Genomic DNA, 11450 nt, shown 5'->3' with positions numbered 1-11450 from the left:
CAATACTACAAAGCTACGGTAATCTAAACAGCATGGTATTGGCACAAAAACAGACATATGGATTAACAGAACAGGACAGAGAGTCCAGAAATAAACCACACACCTATAGTCAATTAATCTTTAACAAAGGAGGTAAGAATATACAATGGGAAAAAGACAGTCTCTTCAGCAAGTGGTGTTGGGAAAGCTGGACAGCTGCATGTAAACCAATGAAGTTAGAATACTCCCTCACACCATACACAAAAATAAACTCAAAATGGCTTAAAGACTTAAATATAAAACATGACACCATAAAATTCCTAGAAGAGAACATAGGCAAAACATTCTCTGACATAAATCGTAGAAATGTTTTCTTAGGTCTCCCAAGGCAAAAGAAAATAAAAAATAAACAAATGGGACCTACTCAAACTTAAAAGCTTTTGCACAGCAAAGGAAACCATAAACAAGATGAAAAGATAACTTACAGAATGGGAGAAAATATTTGCAAATGATGCAACCAACAAGCACTTAATTTCCAAAATATATAAAAAGCTCATACAATTCAATAACAAAAAACCAAAACCCAATCAAAAAATGGGCAGAAGACCTAAATAGACACTTCTCCAAAGAAAACATACAGATGGCCAATAGGCACATGGAAAGATTCTCAACATTGCTAATTATTAGAGAAATGTAAGTAAAAACTATAGTGAGATATCTCTTTACACCAGTCAGAATGGCCATCATCAAAAAGTCTACAAATAATAAATACTGGAGAGGGTGTGGAGAAAAGGGAACCCTCCTGCACTGTTGGTGGGAATGTAAATTGGTGCAGCCATTATAGAGGACAGTAGGAAGGTTCCTTAAACTAAAAATAGATCTACCATCTACCATATGCTCTAGCAATTCCACTTCTGGACATGTATCCAGAAAAGATGAAAACTCTAACTCAAAAAGATACATGCACCCCAATGTTCATAGCAGACTATTTACAGTAGCCAAGACATGGAAGCAACCTAAATGAATGTCCATCGACAGATGAATGGATAAAGAAGATGTGGTATGTATGTGTGTGTGTGTGTGTGTATACACACAGATATATGTATATGTATATATATGATGGAATATTATTCAGCCATAAAATGAATGAAATTCTGCCATTTGCAGCAACATGGATGGACCTAGAGATTACCATATTAAGTGAAGTAAGTCAGAAAGAGTGACAAATATCATATGATATCACTTACATGTGGAATCTAAAATATGACACAAATGAACTTGTTTACAAAATAGAAACAGACTCGCAGACATAGAAAACAAACTTATGGTTACCAAAGGGGAAAGGTGGTGTTGGGGGGAATAAATGAGGAGTTTGGTATTAGTAGATACAAACTACTATATATGAAATAGATAAACAACAAGGTCCTACTGTATAGCACAGGGAACTGTATTCAATATCTTATAATAAACTATAATGGAAAAGAATCTGAAAAAGAATATATATATATATACACACACACACACACATATATATATGACTGAATCACTTTGCTGTACACCAGAAAATACAACATTGTAAATCAACCATACTTCAATTATAAAAGAAAAAAGAGGCTATTCCTTCTATACTATAAGCTCTCTAGGGCAGAGAACATAACTTACCTATAGCATTCTCAGCATTTTGCCCAAGTAAATAAATATAAAAACAAAGAAATGAAAAAGCCTGCTGTAATTAAGTAACATATTAATTAATAGTGCAGGTGCTGAATGGGACTGCTTGAGTGTGCCCTTGGGCAAGATTCTTAACCTCTCTGTATATTTTCTCTTACCTACAATATGGGAATAATAATAATAGTATCTATCATGTAAGATTATTGTTCAGAATTAAATAAGATGATGTACGTAAAGCACTTAGCTGGCATGTAATAAGCACTTGATAAATGTTTCTTGCTTTATAGTTATTACCACTTGAGAAAATCTCATTCTGCATTTTGTAAATCCTCAAGATGTTTTAGGAGAATGGGAAGGAGCTCCTACTGAAAGATATATCTTAATGATCAACTGAACCCTAATGGGGTAAAGTCAACTGCTCTGGGTTGTTTTGCAAAACATTTGAGCAGCTGGGACCAGAAGGTAGACTTACCCTTACCTGCTGGGTTTATAGGAAAAGCAGATCTTAGAAAATAAGCCTAGACTGGCTCAGGGGCTTGCAGAGACTCATAATTCATATCTAACAAATCTGTTTCCTTTCCTTCCTAGGTACTCAACTAGACTATATTTCCCAGGTTCTCCTGCAGTTAGGTGTGGTTAGAGTTCTAACCAAAAAATGGGGAGGAAGTCATGTAACCAATTCCAAGCCAGGCATATAAATATTTCCCATGTTCAAGTTTCCATTCTTTCTCCATCTGCTACCTGAATGGAAAGGTACCAAGCTATGTGTTGAAGATAGTGGAATTTGGAAGGAGCCTGGTTCTCAGAATCACTGCTTGGAGAAGAGCCACCTAACCAGGAAGCCCATGGAGATTGTGAGATGAGTGAGAAATAAACATTAATTTGTTAATATTTGGGGGTTTATCTGTTACATCATCTAGAGACAGCTTAAGGGGGATTTTACCTGCCCATGGGTGGAAGAGGAATGTACAGTGTGGCAAGACAGGGAGAGCTCCAAGATTCCTCTTCATGGCCAGGAACTTCTCCTAGAATGAGAATTGCAGAAGGGTTGACTTGGCCATCCTGTGGCAGCTCACTTTATCTGTTTTGGCTTTATTAGTACTTAAAAGTACTAAAAAGGGGCTTCCCTGGTGGCGCAGTGGTTGAGAGTCCGCCTGCCGATGCAGGGGACACGGGTTCGTGCCCCGGTCCGGGAGGATCCCACATGCTGCGGAGGGGCTGGGCCCATGACCCATGGCCACTGAGCCTGCGCGTCCGGAGCCTGTGCTCCGCAACGGGAGGGGCCACAACAGTGAGAGGCCCGCGTACCGCAAAAAAAAAAAAAAAAAAGTACTAAAAAGGACTCAAAATCTCTTTGGTTTTCTGTGCCTATACTGGGCCTGCATTAAAGTTTAATAAAAGCAAAAAGTATGAGTAGGAAGCATCTGAAGTAGGAAATGCTGTTAGGTTGACCCATAAAACACGAGTGCTATGAGCAGTTGTAGGGATGGAAAATTTTCTCTTACCTCTGGGTTCTTTAGCTCATTTAATAATTAAATTGACATAAGACAGATTAACAGAAGGAAAACAAATGTAATTCTGTCTTTACAGAAGTCCCCAGAGATATGAGACTAAAGAGCAAGTACGGCAATTGAGGCTTACATGACTTCCTGAGCTAAAGAATGTACTAGGAGCCTGGAGCTTCAAAGGGGAGGAGGGTAACTCACTGAAAGCTAAGAACAGCTGATGTCTGGTAGTTAGAAGTTTGCCCTGCCACGCAGGTAATCAGATAAAAAAAGATGTCTCTGATAATGTTTTTGTTTTTTTTCTTTCTGGTACAGGCCCCCTATTTAACTCATTTAGGTAATTAAGGGAGAGGTAAAAGTTTTTCCCCAATCTGCTGGGTCTTGCTTGCCTTCAGCTGAAAATAATCCACACGCCAAAGTAGCATATTTTGGGGTGGCATATTCTGCTTCCCTTCACAGTAGAATGAGCTAAGAAGGAAAACATGATATATGTTTTCTCAGCCTTAAGCAGCAAGTTTCACCTTTCACCATCTCATGTGGCCCTGCTTGCCTGGCTGAAGGAAGCAAAGCGCTCTGTGCAGAGCTGTACAAAAGGAGCATAGCACCTGAACCTATCCCTGGGGACCTGGTGGGGTGTGGGGGAGACGGGTGGGGTGGGAGTGTTGGGGGGATGTAACTTGACTCCTCGATCACCCCCTAGTCCCCACTGGTCCTTTCCAGAGTGAAGGTTCCCACTGAGACACTGGATGGAATCCTGAACTGCCCAAGTTAGAGTGTTGGGCTGCACCCCACAGGCTTACAAGGCCTCTGCTTGCCCATCCTTAAGACCAAAGAAGGATCCCGGAGTCAGCGACAGAGACATCAGTGGTTTAATGGATGGGGGAGCTTACATGTCTGAAGCAAGGTCCTGGGTTGACACCCCACTGTATGCGGTAGAGGGGCTGGCAAGTCATGGCGGCAGGCTTCGCTTCCCGGGGGAGGGGCGGGCTACCAGTTATAGGAGGAATTGATGTCAGGTGGGCTCATCGGTTACCAGGGAAACCAGCAGAGGAGCTCGCCCCTTAACCACCCCTTTGATAAGCATAGTGGAAGGTTCTGATCTAAAGCTAGAACAGTCCTTAGCCGGGGCCTGGGGCGAGTATGTAGGAGGTGAAGCAGGTACTGGTGAGGGGGTGGGGGAGGAGGAGGATGTCCAGAGAACAAGAGAACAGCCATCTTGAGTGGCCTGACCACACACAGAGCTAGGACATCTCCTATCAGAAAGGGGAATCCAGAGTCATGGTACTAGGAGTAGCAGGGAGAACATACGACTTAAGATTTTTTTTTTTTTTTTTTTTTTTTTTTTTTTGCAGTACGCGGGCCTCTCACTGCTGTGGCCTCTCCCGTTGCGGGGCACAGGCTCCGGACGCGCAGGCTCAGCGGCCATGGCTCACGGGCCCAGCCGCTCCACGGCATGTGGGATCTTCCCGGACAGGGGCACGAACCCATGTCCCCTGCATCAGCAGGCGGACTCTCAACCACTGCACCACCAGGGAAGCCCACGACTTAAGATTTTTGAGATTTGACTTAAGAGAGCGAACATCCTCTTCCCCAATCCCACTACCATAACTCATTGTCCCATACAGAGAACACCTCTCTTTGCCTTGCTACTTCCCACCCTCACATCTGGACGCCCTCCTTTCTCCTCAATTTATGCGGTTTCCATGAATTCTGAAAAGGACAATTCAAATTCAACCTTCTCCATAAACACCTCTCTTTATTATTGACCTTATAAATCTCATTTTGGGAAAAACACAGTAGTGGAAAGGCCTTGGTTGCAGCTCTTTGTTGCATACAAGCTGTGTTAATTTTGTGCACCTTACTAAACCTCTATAAGTTTCAGTTTCCCTATCTATAAAATAGGGAATGAAATACAAATCCTAGAGGGTAGTTGCGAGGATTATAGGATAACCTTGCATAATATGGAACATGTAATAAAGACTCAATAAAAGTTTGCTTCGTTCTAAAGTTCTGCCCCATATATGGTCTCTACCACCAATTTAATGCTTTTATTACTCACTATTTCATACACATATATCTTGACTCCTCGACCAGGCTGAAATCTTTTTGAAGGTAGAAATTTTTGATATCTATTACATAGAATAGTTCTGAGAAAACTGTAGAATACTAAGCTGTATTTAGTATTTTCTTCTTATTATTATGAATATGATTATTAATTGGTTGCTTGATCACTTGTTGTAACCTTTTAATAAAGTCAGAGAGAAGGGATGACTCTCATCCTCTATCAAGTCATGAAAATAGAACTTCACTGGGACCAGGTAGAAGACAGATTCAGCTCTGAAGAGTCCCTAAATGGCCCTGGTCCCAGAAAGTCAGCAGCAGGGCTTTAGTAAATAAGTATCAGTGCTACAAAGCCTTTGGAAAGACAAAAATGCCTGGCTTCAGCTAGTGCAAAACTAGCAGAACACGTCTTCTAGTGAGGATATGGCTGCCCTTGTCATAAGCTGGAGTAAACAAATTCTAAGATAAGGACTTCCTTTGCACTAACTCAAATGTCACCCACTTAGAGTAGCCCTCTTAGAAAACCCTGTCTAGATGAGCCTTGATCCTCATTCCCCAATCAGTCTCTATCATCCTATTATTTTTAATTTCCTCAAAATGATTTTTGCAGTCTGAAATTATATTCTTCATTTGTTTGCTATGTCACTCACACCAGACCATGAGCTCTTTGAAAGCAGGATCGAGTTTAATTGTTCATTTCTATGTCTTCATGTCAAGTTGAGGGCAGTGATTGATAGGCATTAAATAAGTATTTATTGAATTGAATGAATGAAGCTGGTCACAGTCCTGGCCCTCTCAGGAAATCAAATCTCCAGTTGACAATCATAAGCAGAAAAGCTTTGTGAAAATATGTCTTTGTGACTGGTTTTCCTTGAGAGGACAACTCTCCATTAGCTTATTGAATGCAGATTGGTACAGCAGAGCTTCTCTGAAATCCTAAGTACCTAGCAATGAATCAAATATGTGTCATCAGCCAAACAGCTCTGCCCTTCCATCTCAGCCCTCAAAACTTCCAGTAATGATAAAATATTTCATAGAAGAGGGTATTAGTCTGTAGGCTGCAAGCAGCTTCCAAATACCTCCAATTTTATTAAATTGCCAGGTTTCAATTGAGATGCTATCATTTTCCCTCCAAAACTTATTTATTGTATTGACTTTTAAAATGTTATTTCATTCTTAACCCGTCATTCCTAACTTCCATAAAAATTCTGAGCATCCTTCAAATCTCAGTCAAGTTCTACCTCCCCAGTGAAAACAGTCCCAACTTCACCTTCTTACACTGATTATCTTCTTTGAATTTTCAGAGCGTTTTATATCATTTGCCTCACGTGCACATGACTGCCTAAAAAGTGAACTATTTTAAGAACAAAACTATGACATGTATTTTTTAAAAACCCCTATTATGTGTAATGGATGCTGCCAAGCTAGTTTCTAAAGTAAATTTTCATTAATCTGTCACAGAACGCTATGTGAAGAACAATAAATCTTTGATAATGTGGGTCCCATTAATTTGGACTGAATTCGGCCATGTAACCATTTTGCACTATCCTTGAAAAGTGGGTTTGGCCAACAAATTCAACAGTAAGAATGACTATGTATTAGGATTCATATTGGGGCCTTGAGGATCAAAGGGGAACAAGACAGCCTTTCCTCAAAAACATGAGCATCTTAACTCAAAGAAGAATAATCTTTCAATAGCCCTTTGTATGCAATCATTGTGCCAATTGAAATAAAATTTCACCATTTCATTAAAGATAATTGGGTAGAGTATATTCTTGACAATTTTGTGTTATAATAAATATTTTTATTACTTTCTCAGTTGCAGGTAGAAATGTATGCTACAATTCAAATGTAACCAACTTAGATTGTTCTAATTCATCCAAATTATAGAAATTATCTATACTTAAAACTCTTAAATGATTATTGCTCTTTAATAGGAAATAATAAAATAAGAAATTGTTTTTACTATTAAATGAAAATATGGAGGTTCTGTGTTGAGTTTGCTGCTCAATGTATCATGCTTATTTATTACCTAAAACCTCAAACACTGGTAGACCAGTGAACAATATTTGGTATGCTGCTCAATCAGTAAGAAATAACAATAAGCTTCATATGTAGTTGGTCTCGGTCTACTGTTATGAAGCGAAGTGTTGACTGCAAGGTTTTCAAATAGCAGTGTCGTTTTAAGTTTTGAGATGTCGCCCAGAGAGTCTACAATCCATGAAGATACTCAATCAGCTACTGTCCCGGCTATTTTAGCAACAATCTGATGGCTAATGGAATTAACTGGCATGCCACTCTTTGAAGTTATTCATAAAACCAAAGCAATGACTAATTAAAGTTTTTGCTTTCCCAACCCAAGCTCCATTTCCAGTGAAAGAGTATGGTGGTCCAGCAGCCTCACCCTCCCCAAATCAAGCCCTGGTGAAATGGGTCACTGGGCTTCCAGTGTAACTGTCCACTGGGAAACAGTCTGAGGCAGGTGTAAGAGCAGGAGATTTTAAGTCCTGGCTCTGCTGCTTCTCAACCACGTTTATGTATAGACAGGTCCCAGGTTTTATAATCCTAGTCTCCCATTTGCAAAACAATATGTCCTGCCCAACCACTGTGAAAATGCTTACAAATGGAATAGCCCTGGGCACTTTATTAGTCTCTTATAAGTCATCATTTGATGCATGACAACTCAAAATCACTCCTCCTGCGCTGGGTGGCACATTCAAGGGGGAGAGTATATATTTATGATTAAACATCCTAATCTGAGGTCCTAACCCAGCCTCAGAGACACTTTTGCCCCAACCCCTTAGAATTCTTTCCTGATGGTCTGCGGGCGTCCTGAGACTGCTGGGGCTCCAGCAGAAAGGCATAATGTCAAATTGCCAGCTCAATCACTTGCTACCTGAGGGCCTTGGTCAATTACTTTATCTTTTTAAAGTTGGTTTCCAAATCTATAAAATGATAATAAAAATAATACCTACCACAGAATTGTGGGAGGATTCACCTAAGACACATGGTATGATGTCTGGCACTTAGCGACAATGAGGATTGCTATTAGACTCACAGGTTTTTGCAGCTAACATGAAAGAGAGTATCCCACTAGAGTCACACCTGGTTTCAAGTCCTAGTTCCCTCTCTGACTGGCTGTGTGGACCTGGATAATTCACTCAGTCCCTCTGGAGCTTAGTAACTAATCATAACATGAGGACGATAATATATACTTCATGTGTTCTGAATAAAGATCATGTTACATAGTAGAGATGAGAGTGCTGTGCTTATTGTAAAGCACAATGTAAAAGCCTCAGCTGCTGCTTGCTTTTTCCATATGAACGAACACACAGAAAACAATTGCAAAGATTTTATTTAGCGGCTTTCTGTGCTTGGCACTTAGAAACAGAGTTCCGTGCATAAGGGCAAATTTTTATACACCTTTTCTTCATACATATTTTACATACCCTTTTTATTGCCCCCTTTTTTAATAGTCATAATACTGGATTCCCCACTAGGCACATAAATACATTTATCTACAACACCTCAAAACCAAAAATCTTAATAATATCTGTATTCTTTTACTTGGTATTATTTGCATTTCCACACCACTTAAAAAGTTTAGATTGTACCAAACTTCACTTGTTTTCTTATCATTAAAGGATTTGAAGGGGAAGGGAAAGATGAAGGAAAAAATCCAAAACTTCAAAATTGCAATGAACTATTTGATTTAAAAAAAATGACGATCTAAGGGCAGGTGGAAGGATGTAGAAGACCCATCTGCAATTCTCTGGAACACGACAGGACTCCTCCTGCCACAGGGGTGATGGGCAGGTGATCCAGGTCAGGCGCCTGGACCTGGCATTCGGAAGGCCAGACCTCCATTTGTCACCTCTGTTCTTGGTATCATCTGTCAGGATTATAAAACCCTTCCTTCCTCACACTCCTTCTACTTCCTTTCCCCTGCCAGGCTGCATGCTCTGGAATCGGCACTTCCTGTGTGGTGCCCCTCTCTTCTGGATCACAATGGTCAGAACTGTGGCATGAAGACGCATTCCTTGCCCCGGTGCTTCTCACCAGTGCCCTGACCATGCACAGTGTCCCAGAGAGGTTTACTCCTCAATGACTTCATGGTTCCTTCCATAACCTGTGGGGGAGAGGGGGAGAAACAAACCCAAACCACATTTCCTTGGTGAATTAAAATGCTCATCGTTGCTCTCCCTTCATCATTCAGTCTTGCTCTCCACCTCTCTCTTGTTCTCTGTTTGTTCTCCTCTCTCTCTCTCTCTCTCTCTCTTTCATCTGCTCTTACTCCCCTTTTCACAGGCACCACTGGGAACATCAATGACAGCACACCAATTGAAGAGAGCCAATGTTCAGAAGCAATCTTTCTCAGGAAGCCCAGTCCAGTTGTAGTACTGATGTCTTTCCACCCTCACTGACGGGAAGGGGTTCCAGGATACACGGTTCATTCCAGAAACAGGATAAGCTGCAGAGGAGAAACGTTGGCAGCTACTGCTGGCCCAGTCCATCTACTGTTGTACATAGACACATTTTTGGTGAAAGCACCCATGCTGGGCTTCCCTCCACAGAGTTCACCCAGTTCCGAGTCAGTGTGCATCTATGTTTGTGTATGGATGAGTTTGTGTATGAATATATATGTATGTGTGTGTGTATGTACGTATAGACCTGTATTTGTGTGTGGGTAACTTTCATGACTGCTACATGCTAGCATCTGCCTTAACATGATTATAAAATGATTATTCAGTTTCTTCAAAGGCCACTCTGGAGAGATGATGCTTTATAAAACTAAGACTTGGGAAGGCAGGAGAATGGCCACTGAGTCAGAGATGATTCCACCACAAGTATCCTTCAGTGGCTTAAATGTCTCTTGTTCTTGGGTATGTGCTTTCCTCCTCCAGTAAAAAAATAATAATAATAATACACAGTTCTTGTTTTTCAAAGGCGTTGGGCTCCCAAAGAGGAGGATCTGCCCATGGAGATTCTGGGGCCTTGGCTGCTGTAGGCTCCGTGGTGCTAGGACTGGCCACTAAACCATGTGAACAGACATCTGGGAGGAGGAGCCTGGGACTGCCCCGTACTGCCGGCCATCACAGGTGTTAGTCGCCTGCTGATTATTGGCTGAGGGGCTAATCATGTGCATGCCATGCTCCATCCCTGTAGGCAGGTACTGCCTCTCTCCAAAGGCCCCACTGGAAGGAGAAGAACAGAGTAAAGTGCTTTGAGAGGTGCTCAGTTTTTCTGGGCTTGCAGCTAGCCTTGGGGAAGTGGGGAAATTGTATCCATATAGATTATAAGGGTTGTGGAGAGAGAAGGCATTGTAGGAGCTCTGCTGCATGTGGCTGCCCCCAAACATGTGTGGTGATGAGGAGCTGGAGGCTGCATTGCCTGCCTGCATGACATACTGAAACTGGGAAGTGGGGAAGGACCCCAGCTGGCCACCGTAGGCTTCCATCTTGCTGTTGCTAGGCAACGAGGAAGGAGTAGGTATTCCTGAGATCAGGGATGGAGTCCTCTGGGGCATGAAGGTTTCGGAGGGCTGAGGGGCTGAAGCAGTGCCACTCTGGAGCCTGTTGTAGCCACTGTCACTCAGCCCTGGGTAGCTCTGCAAGGCAGCCATATTGCTTCGGGCACATGGTGGATAATCAGAGAGGTTTAGGTTACACAGCTGGCTCTCTCGGCAGCCCACGTTGAAAGTGTTGGGGGCCAGATGAAATGTTGGAGGAGAACAGGATGGAGATAAAAGATGAGAAGAAGCTGAAGGGGATGGTGTCCCAGTGCTGGAGGTGGTTGGGGAAGTGCCTGTGCTGCCTCCTGAAAAATAAAACATAAATACTGTTGAGACATGAGAATCACCTGAAGGGCTTATTAAAACACAGATCGCTGCTTCTACCCCAGAGTTTCGAATTCTGTAGGTCTGGGACAGGGCCTGAGAATTTGCAACAAGTTCTCAGATGATACTGAGGCTACTGGTCCAGGGACCACTCTTTGGTTAGAGGATGTCCAGGTCCCTTTTATCTCCTAAAATACCTGAATTTGTATTTGAGAGAGCTGTTCTAATAACCTAGGGATAATAGAACTGGGTTGGTGGCTGATGCACCAACAGACAAAGGGCCAGTTTAACCCAGTCTACTTCAAATGTATTCTCAGGTAATTTAAGAAGGTCAAAAATGAGCTTTCCAAGCCTCCCCCTTACCGGGCTGGGGAGCAGCAGTGCTGCACCCACTTCCT

At 41.9% G+C, this 11450-nt stretch overlaps 1 protein-coding gene across 1 annotated transcript in view; it reads right to left on the bottom strand.

The window, feature by feature from the left end:
- Window positions 1-8555: 8555 nt before the first annotated feature.
- Window positions 8556-11450, bottom strand: part of TBX15 (T-box transcription factor 15) — a 102847-nt gene continuing 99952 nt past the window's right edge. The window contains exon 8 of the mRNA XM_081223629.1: window positions 8556-11033. Within this exon, the coding sequence (XP_081079755.1) occupies window positions 10249-11033 (785 nt within the window). The 3' untranslated portion in view covers window positions 8556-10248. The remainder of the gene's footprint in view (window positions 11034-11450) is intronic.

Source organism: Mesoplodon bidens, assembly GCF_964165515.1.
Source record: "Mesoplodon bidens genome assembly, chromosome: 2".
NCBI classification, from domain to species: domain Eukaryota; kingdom Metazoa; phylum Chordata; class Mammalia; order Artiodactyla; family Ziphiidae; genus Mesoplodon; species Mesoplodon bidens.
This window is presented reverse-complemented; position numbering and strand designations above follow the sequence as displayed.